Genomic DNA, 12,500 nt, shown 5'->3' with positions numbered 1-12,500 from the left:
TATTGTCTATCATTGTACCGGTAGTGCCATGGTAGAAGCCTTGGGTAAATAGCCTGAGAAGACATGTGGTTACTCGCAAAGTACTGAACTCAGAAATATTGAAGAAAATAAATGGGAAGTGAGAAACATTGGCTTCTGGGCTGACATGTTGATAAACTTCTTTTCACCACAAGTTTAAGCGTGCCCGCTGAGCGTCTGACAGCTTTGTAATACCGAAGTTCACCGAAGTTCACTGAAATTCGTCCCTGTTCGGCGGGGTTAGTGTTTGGATGGGAGACCAAAATAATATTCCCCTTGTAAAACAGAAGCATCGGACCGAAATACTATTAACGCTAACAAATGCAAACTCAGCAAGGGACAGATTTTGTTAGCTTGCTTTATGCAAAAACAAATATTGATGCTAAAGTAAATAAATATTGATACACAGTTTTTAGAAAGAGCAGAAGGAAGTTTCCAGGACAATCGCTCGAGAATAACATATTTACGACATGAAAACAACATTTATTTTGAACCGTGAATATAGAATATAAAAAGTTACGATCAGCGACAAACATTTTGGGGGATTTTTGCAACGTTCAATTTTGTTATTTTACGTTTTGGCTGCACAAATAAATCGCAAAATCGAAAGTGACATCGCCGGAATTCAGCGGGCGCCGTGATGAAGTTACCGCAGCATGTTTACTCGCCAAGCAGTGAAGTATCTGTGTCAAATGATGGCAAGATACCGGGTTTTTGTAAGTTTCTTTTCCTGTCAAGTGTTATAAAGTTTGACAATGAAATGAGCGAAGTCAAAACAAAGATCACAATCGTCCAAGTCTTGTTTACGCAAAGTCAAAATTTACTCTCCAAGACGCGTGCGACGTTATTTATTCTAACCAGGTAATTCCATCATTTTGGAAATAGCAGCTACTTTGTTATTCAACTGCGTCACAATTCTTCACTGATTTTGGGGCTCATTTTGTTGAAACTCAAGCACGCTTCCAACAGGCTTGTGAACCCTTCCTGCTTACAGAGCAATACTAAAAACTTCGGCAAGATTTCCGCACAGGTCCCTATTTCCTTGCGTGCGTGAAGACAAGAAACTCGATCGTGTTAAACTACCATGTACTTCAGGTAAATACACAGGCCCCGTCGACACGTATCCGGAAATTTGTGAAAACGCAAATTTTTTTTTACGAATACGGCTTGCGTCCACACGTATCCAGCGTATTTTCCGGCGGTATCCGGAAATTTTTGAAAACGCTCTCCAGAGTGGAAATTTTTTTATCCGATACGAATACGTATACGTGTGGACGGTCGTATCCGCAAATTTGCGAATACGCTTACGTCATTCTCTTGGATCCAGTCTTCACGGCGAGCATTAAACAAACATGGCATACAGCAAGGTTGTGTCTTCTTTGTTAATTGCTCTGATTTCTAGTTTGATGTCATGCTTTCAGATAAATGCAGCTGTGATAAATTTACACAACAAATACTTTTACTTTCGTGACCGTCAGCAGTAGTTCAACTTCATCATCGGTCCATTTATATGAATCAGCATACTTTTTCTTGACTTTTTCAGAAGATTTAGACATTTTTTTGGTGATAAACTACAAGCTTCGACTGTTTACACCTTACAGTTGCTATGGCGCGGAAGAAATGACGCCAAATCGCAATTATGCGAATGCTCATTTCAGGATTCTCTCCGGCAAAAGAACTGGGCACTAGAGCAAATCAGAAAATTTCCGGATACAATCGGATACATGTGGACGGCTGTAAACGATTCGAATACGCTGCGTGTGGACGCGAAAATTTTCGCAACCGCAAAAAAATATTTGCGGAAAAAAAAATTTCCGGATACGTGTGGACATGGCCACAGCTCACTTTGATTTCGGCTCGACGGGCGATAGATTGTTGTCGAAGTCCATTACTCGTCGCTTTTAAGATTCCATCGCCTGTATATCCAATTGACTTGCCATTATTGAGCTTCATAAGGGTATATTTTGTTCAAAGATCCACTAAAACGCCATTCGCGTTACATGACTTTCGACGCCATTGCCACTGTTAATCGTTCTACTGTGTCCACCAGAGAAATCTACGCATTTCCCACTACCCTCTCGATCCTCCGAAAATACGCTCAGAAGGCTCTATGCACAAAGCCACCACTTAGCAGGGGAGTGACGGGCAAGACTTTTCCCGACACGGAAAATAAACTAGACCCTCCGTGAGGGTACACTGGGTTGCCTGTGGTACGTGCACTGTTCCAGAAAATATTTTCTAAGTTGGGGGGTCATTAAGACCATTTAAGGGGTAACCCAGAAGTCATACCTGCCGAGGCCCTTTGGCTTACAGGTCCTCACACTTTCGTACGACTAAACAGATCCTTTTCTGAGGTTAAAAACCTGGCTACCGGCCTATTAATTAATCATTTGTCAGAAAGAAGAAATTCCTGTCCTCTTTAAAAAAAATAGACACGCAGTGCTTATGTGTGGTAGTGAAGTAACACAGCAATTTGTTCCACATAAAATGTTAACTGAGCTGTGTGTTGTCTTCCAGGAGATTTAAGTTGTCCTTGTGTAGTATGTAGCTCTAACAGTGCACGATATTGTTTTGGTATTGTCTATCATTGTAGTGCCATGGTAGAAGTCTTGGGTAAATAGCCCGAGAAGACATGTGGTTACTAGCAAAGTACTGAACCCAGAATCGAAAGATTGAAGAAAATAAATGGGAAGTGAGAAACATTGGCTTCTGGGCTCACATGTTGATAATTTTCAAGCTCTCTCACAACTTCTTTCACCACAAGTTTAAGCGTGCCCTCTGAGCATCTGGCAGCTTTGTAATACTAAGTTTACTGAAGTTAAGCCCTGTTTAGTATCTTGATGGGTGAACTCAAACATATACCCCTTCGTAAAACAGAAGCATTGGACCGAAAATACTATTAACGCTAACAAATGCGAACTCAGCAAGGCACAGATTTTGTTAGCTTGCTTTATGCAAAAACAAATATTGATGCAAAAGTAAATTGATACAGTTTTTAGAAAGAGCAGAAGGAAGTTTTTTTTTTTGTTTTTGTTTTTGTTTAATTAATTTATTTATTTATTCCACACACAAACACACAAAACAAACAACTTACTTACAGGATAGACATATTTACATATTTACAGTAAAACAGTATACATTGCTTCCCATACTGAAAAGGAAATCAAAGCATTAAAGTTTACGGGCTGTCGGTAGCAAGGCTATTGTGAAAAGGCGACGAAGGATTTGTTGGTTTAGGGACTTATCAAAGTAAAAGAAGCAAGAAAAAAGAACGGTTTTCTAAATTAAAGTTTTCAGTAGTTCCCACTTCGTTTGTAAGGTGCCCGCACCCTTTTGTTCAAATAGATAGAGTCTAGATAGGTCGACTTAAGACATCTGAAAAAGCCTTCTACCTTTGGTAGCGTTTTATTGTTTTTACAAATCCAGATATATTGTCTTGCTAACAGGAGGCAAAAATTCATTTGACAATGATTTTTGGAGGAGTCTGCATCAAACCTAATGCTATAAGAAGATTGAATTGGTAGTTTTCTGGAATAATCTGAGACGAAATAAAGCGTTGTCTTAAGAAGGTCCAAAAAGCGGTCACTCTGGGACAGGACCAAAAGAGGTGACTAAGTTTTTCTGGTTCATCTGCAAAAGGAACAGTTTGGGTCGTCTTGTAGGCCGATTTTAACTAAGAATTCGTTAGTGAGCAGAAGGAAGTTTCCAGGACGGTCGCTCGAAATTAACATATTTACGACATGAAAACAACATTAATTTTGAACCGTGAATATAGAATATAAAAAGTTACGATCAGCGACAAACATTTTGGGAGATTTTTGCCACGTTCAATTGTGTTATTGTACTTTTGATTGCACAAATAAATCGCAAAATCAAAAGTGACATCGCCTGACTTCAACGGGCGCCGCGGTTAAGTTACCGCGGCATGTTTTATACTCGCCAAACAGTGAAGCATTGTGTTAAATGATGGCAAGATACCGGGTTCTCGTAAGTTTCTTTTTCTGTCAAGTGTTATAAAGTTTGACAATAAATGAGCGACGTCAAAACAAAGATCACAATCGCCCAAACACTTGAGGGTTGACCATTGTTTCTGCTAACTCAAAAATTTACTCTCCAAGACAAGGTTATTTATCACCAGGTAATTCCATCATTTTGGAAATAGTAGCTACTTTATTATTCATCGGCGTCACAATTTTTTGCTGATTTTGGGGCTCATTTTGTTGAAACTCAAACAGGCTTCCAACAGACCTGTTTATTTTCATGAGCAAAACTAAAAATATCCTCCCGTATCACATTTCAACTTTATACACAACATGATATGGTAATTCACAAAGACAGAAAATATCACGGAATCCTTTTCCAGCGAAACATTTTATTGAAACAAACAACATACGATACACTACATCGTCATCCTCGTTGCAATGACTTTTGACGCCATTGCTGGTTAACGAGAATAACAAATTCACGAGGCAGAATGTATATTTAACCTCATTTTGACACGAAAATGCTTTACTATTGCCATAAAAACTATCCAGTTAAGCTCGCATATTATAAAACATGATGAATTCATAAAGGCCACCTTTTCCAGTGAACAATTTTTTGAAACAAACAACACATTTGCTATTAGACGCAAAAACCCCTTCCTATTTCATTACGTGCGTGAAGAGAAAAAACTCAATCGTGTCAAATATGCGCAATATTACAACAAACTAAACTTTCAGGATCAAACCGTTTTCATGCCTTTTCCTTGAATAATGAAGCACAAAATAGAAGACAAGCTTTCTTTCAAATAATTCTTGGATGTCACATTTCCAATTATTTTTTTTACCTGTAGACTGTGCAGAGTTGATCACAGATTCACTTAAGGTGTTCGATTCGTTCTCTGTCTTTGTTGAACCCATAAGTTACCAGAGAATTTTCCATTTGGTTTCAGTGTTCTACATAACAGCACACTTGGTAAAATATATTAGAAATACATCTCACTTTGATTTCGGCTCGACGGGCGATAGATTGTTGTCGAAGTCCATTACTCGTCGCTTTTAACTGAGATTCCACCGCCTCTCTTGTTCAATATCCAATTGACTTGCCATTATTGAGCTTCAGAAGTGTATATTTTGTTTAAAGATCCACTAAAACGCCATTCGCGTTACATGACTGTCGACGCCATTGCAGGTTAAGTTAATGATTCTACTGTGTCCACCAGAGAAATCTACGCATTTCCACTACCCTCTCGATCCTTAGAAAATACGCTCAGAAGGCTCTATGGACAAAGACACCACTTACCAGGGGAGTGACAGGCAAGACTTTTACCGACACGGAAAATAAAACGGAGAAATCTACCGATTTTCAGACTGGGATTGCATACGGGCAACCCAGTAAAAAACCCACGAAATGAAACCGAGATTCCGACTGGGTTTGGCAACCCAGTAATTACCTAAGCCCTCTACGGCGGGATTAGTGTCTTGATGGGTGACCAAAAACATATACGCCTTCGTAAAACAGAAGCATTGGACCGAAAGTACTATTAACGCTAACAAATGCGAACTTAGCAAGGTACAGATTTTGTTAGCTTGCTTTATGCAAAAACAAATATTGATGCTAAAGTAAATAAATATTGATACACAGTTTTTAGAAAGAGCAGAAGGAAGTTTCCAGGACGGTCGCTCGAAAATAACATATTTACGACATGAAAACAACATTAATTTTGAACCGTGAATATAGAATATAAACAGTTACGATCAGCGACAAACAATTTGGGAGATTTTTGCTACGTTCAATTTTGTTATTGTACGTTTCAGTCGGCTGCACAAATAAATCGCAAAATCGAAAGTGACATCACCGGAATTCAGCGGGCGCCGTGATTACTAGTAAGTTACCGCGGCATGTTTACTTGCCAAACAGTGAAGCATCTGTGTCAAATGATGGCAAGATACCGGGAGTTAAGATACCGGGTTTTCGTAAGTTTCTTTTCTGTCAAGTGTTATAAAGTTTGACAATGAAATGAGCGAAGTCAAAACAAAGATCACAATCGCCCACCATTGTTTCTGCAAAGTCAAAAATTTACTCTCCAAGACGAGGTTATTTATCACCAGGTAATTCCATCATTTTGGAAATAGCAGCTACTTTATTATTCACCGGCGTCGCAATTTTTTGCTGATTTTGGGGCTCATTTTGTTGAAACTCAAGCACGCTTCCAACAGACCTGTTTATTTTCATGAATCCTTTCCTGCTTACAGAGTTAAACTAAAAATATCCTCCCGTATCACGTTTCAACCTTAAGCTCGAAAATTCAATACACAACATGATATTATAATTCACAAAGGCAGAAAATATCACAGAATCCTTTTCCAGCGAAACATTTTATTGAAACAAACAACATAAGATGCACTAAAACGCCATTCGCGTTGCAATGACTTTCCATTGCTGGTTAACGAGAATAACAAACTCACGAGGCAGAATGTATATTTATATTTAATTAAGTTAGCACAACACAAAAACGCTAACCTCATTTACACACGAAAATGCTTTACTATTGCCATAAAAACTATCCAGTTAAGCTCGCATATTATAAAAAATGATGAATTCATAAAGGCCACCTTTTCCAGCGAACAATTTTTTGAAACAAACAACATATTTGCTCTTAGAGGCGAAAACCTCTTCCTATTTCATTGCGTGCGTGAAGACAAGAAACTCAATCGTGTCAAATTATTATGTACTTCAGGTTCAAACCCTTTCCTGAAGAACATTTTCCTTGAATAACAAGAAAGTGCTTTACTATTGCCATAAAAACTATCCAGCACACATATCATAAAACATGATGAATTCATAAAGGCCACCTTTTCCAGCAAACAATTTTTTGAAACAAACAACATATTTGCTATTATTGCGTGCGTGAAGAGAAAAAACTCAACCGTGTCAAATATGCGCAATATTACAACAAACTAAAATTTCAGGATCAAAGCGTTTCCATGAAGAACCTTTTCCTTGAATAATGAAGCACAAAATAGACGACAAGCTTTCTTTCAAAAAATTCTTGGCTGACACATTTCCAATTATTTTTTTTACCTGAAGACTGTGCAGAGTTGATCACAGATCCACTTGAGGTGTTCGGTTCGTTCTCTATCTTTGTTGAACCCATAAGTTACCAGAGAATTTTCCATTTGGTTTCAGTGTTCTACATAACAACACACTTGGTAAATATTATTTTAGAAATGCAGCTCACTTTGATTTCTGCTCGACGGGCGACAGATTGTTGTCGAAGTCCATTACTCGTCGCTTTGGAGATTCCAGGTGTTGGTTTTCACCGTTTGCGTAGTTTATCCAACTGACTTTCCATTATTGAGTTCCATAAGGGTATATTTTGTTTAAGGATCCAGTAAAACGCCATTCGCGTTACATGACTTTCGACGCCATTGCAGGCTAAGTTAATGATTCTACTGTGTCCACTAGAGAAATCTACGCAGTTCCACTACCCTCTCGATCCTAAGAAAATACGTGCAGAAGGCTCTATGTACAGATACCACTTACCAGGGGAGTGACAGGCAAGACTTTTACCGACACGGAAGAAAATAAAATAACACCAAGAGAAAATGAGGGGACAGAGAGGGAGGCTCAAGGCGTTGGCCGGGATATGTTATGTCCACGAAAGTTATTTTTAGACGAGCGGAAGTCTTTGTTCTAGGGGAAGTCTGTCTTCCGAGACGTCCGCATGCAGTCTTGCTTCGCTCTCAGGTTCTTAGTGAAAAGAGAAAATGATGGCGCACATGGAAGGCTGATGAATATGTATTTTCTTTCAAACATCGGACCTTGGTTGGCCTGCATGCGTACGTATCGTAAGACTTCCGCTCGTCTTACAGTCAAACCAAGTGAAGCGTACCCCTCAAGATTGCATTAATGAACTGATTATTTGAAACTTGAACCCACTAGTCGTTTCAAGAATGCAATAATGAATTGATTATTCGAATATTGAACTCGCTCGTTCGATCCAAGAATACGGCTAACGGGTTCCGTTTCCGAAAAATCGATTCAGTATTGCATTCTAGAAAAGACTAGTAGGTTTGAAACCTACTAGTCGCAACAGTGAATTGATTTTTCGAAAACGGAAGCCGTTAGCGAATTTAGCCGTATTCTTGGATCGAGCGAGCGAGTTCAATATTCGAATAATCAATTCATTATTGCATTCTTGAAACGACTAGCGGGTTCAAGTTTTAAATAATCACTTCATTAATGCAATCTTAAGGGGTACGCTTCACTTGGTTTGACTGTAAAATAACTTTCGTGGACATGACATATCCCAAGGGCTGGACCGGGAGCCTCCTTCTCTGTCCCCTCATTTTCTCTTGATAACACCGAACAAATGCCATCCATTTTTAGGCAACCCAGTAATAAAAACTAAAGCTTTGACTTCCCAGTAGTCTGGATAGACCACTCGTGTCGGCGAAATCTCAACCGTAACGCTCCGCAAATTCAACAGACTAAGGCTCAGGCTCGGGTACAATGTCTATTAATCACATACAGTCCCTTCCTTCGCTGTGGACTGGAATCCTTCGAAAAAGATTGATAATAAGTAAGCTCTATTTGTATTTTCTTTCTTTCCCTCCGCCATTTTGTTCGGATCATTCTCCCGCGGGTTTGTGAACTCGCCCCAGGCTTCACGATTTCTCTGCCCTGAACAAAATGACGGAAGAACTTAGTTTCGAAGCCTCCGGTCAACAGCGAAGGAAAAGGCAACACCTGAGCCTTAGTCTGATTTGCGGAGCGTAACGGCTAGATTTCACCGGCAAGAGTGGTCTATCTAGACAAAAACAAATTTTCAGTTGTTATTTATTTTTATATGCCTAGCCATATAATTATCTATTGTCAAATTCTTACACTTTTTTCAAGTTATTTATTTTTAATTCTGTGTTTTTTGGGGTGGTCCGTAGAGGGGGTCCGTAGAGATAGTCCGTGGACCGGTCCGTAAGGCAGTCCATGGACCCGGTCCGTAGGGGGGTCCATGGACCGGGAGTCAGTGTTTCCGAGTCACCCCCAATGTCGATTGGTGGGAGGGGAGTGCTCTCACCGATGAGCCATCCCTGCACCCCCCATAAATAGCTAATTTTATGTGTTGACTAATTTAATACGGCCAAACAGGGAAATTGACTCAATACGTAAGTGAACCATGTACTAAAGGCAACTCAAATTTATTTGAATTCTAATACATCAATCTTTTTTATAACATTAAGATTGTCCCAAATGGTCTAAAGAGGAATAAAGGAAGTACAATTTTTAAAAATTAACAAAAGTTCCTAACTTTATCAACAAGAAGTATCGATCTTGACCCATCACTTAACGGAATTATCAAAGTTTAGAATACGGAGGCGCTTAACACTAACCGGGAAGCATTTCCTGTTAACAGGAACAGGGCACTTTTCCTCAATCAAAAACGAACGGGACGAGCGTGTTCCTGTCGCAAAGAGTCGCTCTTTGTTTCCAAAAACCGCGCCTTTAATTCATCGGGAAGCGTGGCATTAGTGAGACGCAGATTTCCGATCATTTCTGCAAAAAACCAATCTCGTTTCCAGAGTTCTTTGGTCAGTACCAAGAACACGGAAACTGGCCATTTCCAAGGCAGGAAGTCCGCAAATCATGGACTTCCGGCTTGAAACGACAGTGGTCGTCAACAGTTACAAAAATGGAACTTCACTACGACTGTGCATAAAAATGTAGTCCGTGTTTTTGGTGCTGACCAAAAGAAAAGCAAAGCAAGCTGACTCTGGGGACGAGATTGGGCAAAAACTAGAGAAGAGGACCTCTGAAGGCATTCCATTTTTCCCGAAAACTTTCCTGTGAAAATTAGTTCTGTTTCAGTTGATTTAGTACCGAAACAACCGCGGTACAATCAGATTGGGTCTGAAGAAGCTCGTGCTTCAAAAATAGCGGTCGCCACATTCTATCTCAGATCGACACTTCTGGTACAAAAATTTTGAAAATGGCGGAAGATGATATATACCTCTCAGTCAAACAAAAACTCCCGCAAACTTAAACTCTACCTCACAAACACCTAGACTCATGCCCCAGTATGATCAAACGTGCTGAACAAAAGTGGCTTTTTTCATTCACGTCAACAATACTGATTCTATGTTTAATTAAATTACATTTTGGAGGAGATGGAATTATAGTTAATCGGTCTCTCGTTGTGGGGAAGTAGAGGTTCTTCAGCACAGTCATCGTCAGACGAGTTACGCCCCTCGATGAGACAATTACCACTGAGGAAGATTTCTTGCCTTCGAGTTTTCGTTTCATTCCGATTCTCAGGTATCTCTTGTGAGCTGAAAAACAGGATAAAGATACGTTACCTTCAAACTTCATCCAAATTGGCCCAATCCCTTTAGAAATAAAACGTTTTGTTCCAGGTATTTCCATATCATTTAAATGTGAAAGCAAATACAATACACAAAGAATGTTAACCTTACCCCCGGGAGATTTGGATTGGCCATAGGTACAACATTTGATGTATTGTTGATTTTCACACTAAACGTGGTTTTAAAAAAAATTCTGAAGCTGATGGGGAAAAACCTGATACCTGATTCTTACTCTTGGGTAATAGACTCTCGCTTTAAAACACACAACAACGACAAAGTAGAACCGAAAGTTGAAATGTGGAAAAGCAATGAGTACGTTCACAAATTAAACGCCCCTACTCTCTTGAGCAACAGCTAGAAGACTTTTCAATAAAATGAAATAAGACCACGTAAGCCTGCTCAATACGTGGGGAAAAGATTGCAAACAAGCCACCACATTGTAAGTTTGATGGGTTGAAAGTCTGGCGCGAGCTTTTTTCATGAATCAGATTTGGGGTGCGTTCGATTGACCTTATTTAAACAATAGAGTGTTTCTGTCGAGGAACTATCGGCTGATAGTTGCCCCGCGGAAATTTGATGTTCTTAAAACAAATATTTGCCCGAGAAGCAAAGCTTCGAGGGCAAATATGCTAGTTTTAAGAACATCAAATTTCCAAGGGGCAACTATCAGACCGATAGTTCCGAGACATGAACACTCTATTGTCTTTATTGTTCACTACTAAATTTTCTTCCGCGCGCCAGCTCAAAAATCTAGTTGAATTATTTTCAACTTTATTAGACGAAAGCCGTGTCAGCCAATGTAAAATTTGAAAAAGAAAACAAACCAAAACCCTCTTAACTGACAATTTCGATTGTTTATTTTCCATAAAATAAGGCCGCTTGTTTACAGAGGTATTTTCAGCGGACGACTACTATCCATCCGGGTATTTTCATCGGACGGGCACTGTGGGCTGATAGTGTCTCTCCGCGGACGAACACTATCGCGTCACGTGATCAATTTAAACCAATAAGAATCGGAGAAAATTTAGTGGTGAACTATAATCCGGAATAGGAATTCATGAAATAGACATTAGAAATCCTTCGTTTTTACAGAGATTCACGTTAAAATTGTCAAACACCATCTAAAATGCTTTTTTAAACATGACTTTATTATCTTTGTTTTAAATCATCACTTCACGTATTCTTATTCCGGAATAAAGTCAAGCGAACGCACCCTTTTTACGAGTTAATAATGAAGGTTGACACTAGAGTTATTTGACATATATTAGAGTGACTTGGCATCGCATTTACGACAAATGGCAAACAGATGTCGAGCAAGTTTTCAAAGAGAAAGGCGAGGTAGAAATAAGACAATTTAATTTTCAAGCTTTAATGACCAACAGTCGCTTGCCGCGCGAGTGCCGTTTGCTGATGTACGTAATCGCTATACCGTAAATCTCTCAATTGCGGACGGCGGCGTCAATGAAAACCTTGTATTTTTCCAGCGTAAACACTTCCAGAAAGCTAGCCGACCTACCCACTAACTGAAGTGGAAGGAACGGAGATCAACAGAAACACGTGAGTGGGAGCTTGCCTCTCCCATACGAGCCCTACGAGTCAACCTTTGCGTGTATCTTTCTATCTTTACAACGCCATGAGTTCACCGGCACTGCACCGTGACACGCTGTGTAGAATGGACAATCAGAATAAAGTTATTCTCAAACGAAGACAAACGATGAATGCAAACTTGTGCAAATTGATGGAAATTTGAGTTTCCTGCTGAAAGGTTCGTTCTAAATATACAAAGATACGGGCAGTGGTTGACTTGAGGATTTATTACATAGGTAGGCTCCTGGCTACTGATGGGCTCTTGAGATGAAATAAAGGAAAATAAATCAGAAGTTGTCCATGTGTGCCCACGGTCTCCTTAGAAGTTGAAATTTGGTTGTATCTCATCGTAGATCTCTACATGAGAGAACCGTAAACAAATGTACAAAGGCTAGGTCTTCAAAAGTTGAAATGACATACGATGCACTTGCACTTACAGTGCAAACTGAGTCACTTGTGCACTAAATGCTATTGTTTGCATGGTAGGTCATCTGTTAACGTAGCCGTCGTAGAGTTTAAGAATCTAATTATAACGCATGCAATCCTCACCCC

At 39.6% G+C, this 12,500-nt stretch overlaps 2 protein-coding genes across 2 annotated transcripts in view; both read right to left on the bottom strand.

Annotated features, from left to right (window-relative positions):
- LOC138027681 (crt homolog 3-like) overlaps positions 1-3,067 on the bottom strand; it is a 17,505-nt gene extending 14,438 nt beyond the window's left edge. Inside the window, exon 1 of the mRNA XM_068875248.1 lies at positions 1-3,067. This exon is cut by the window's left edge and continues 935 nt beyond it. The gene's annotated coding sequence lies outside the window, so the exon portion shown is untranslated.
- A 6,103-nt stretch (positions 3,068-9,170) lies between these two features.
- Positions 9,171-12,500, bottom strand: part of LOC138027680 (crt homolog 3-like) — a 27,214-nt gene continuing 23,884 nt past the window's right edge. Inside the window, exons 5-6 of the mRNA XM_068875247.1 lie at positions 12,498-12,500; positions 9,171-10,328 (exon numbers count right to left, since the gene is read on the bottom strand). The exon at positions 12,498-12,500 is cut by the window's right edge and continues 143 nt beyond it. Of these exons, the coding sequence (XP_068731348.1) occupies positions 10,151-10,328; positions 12,498-12,500 (181 nt within the window). The 3' untranslated portion in view covers positions 9,171-10,150. The remainder of the gene's footprint in view (positions 10,329-12,497) is intronic.

Source organism: Montipora capricornis, chromosome 12, assembly GCF_036669925.1.
Source record: "Montipora capricornis isolate CH-2021 chromosome 12, ASM3666992v2, whole genome shotgun sequence".
In the NCBI taxonomy this organism is placed as follows: domain Eukaryota; kingdom Metazoa; phylum Cnidaria; class Anthozoa; order Scleractinia; family Acroporidae; genus Montipora; species Montipora capricornis.
This window is presented reverse-complemented; position numbering and strand designations above follow the sequence as displayed.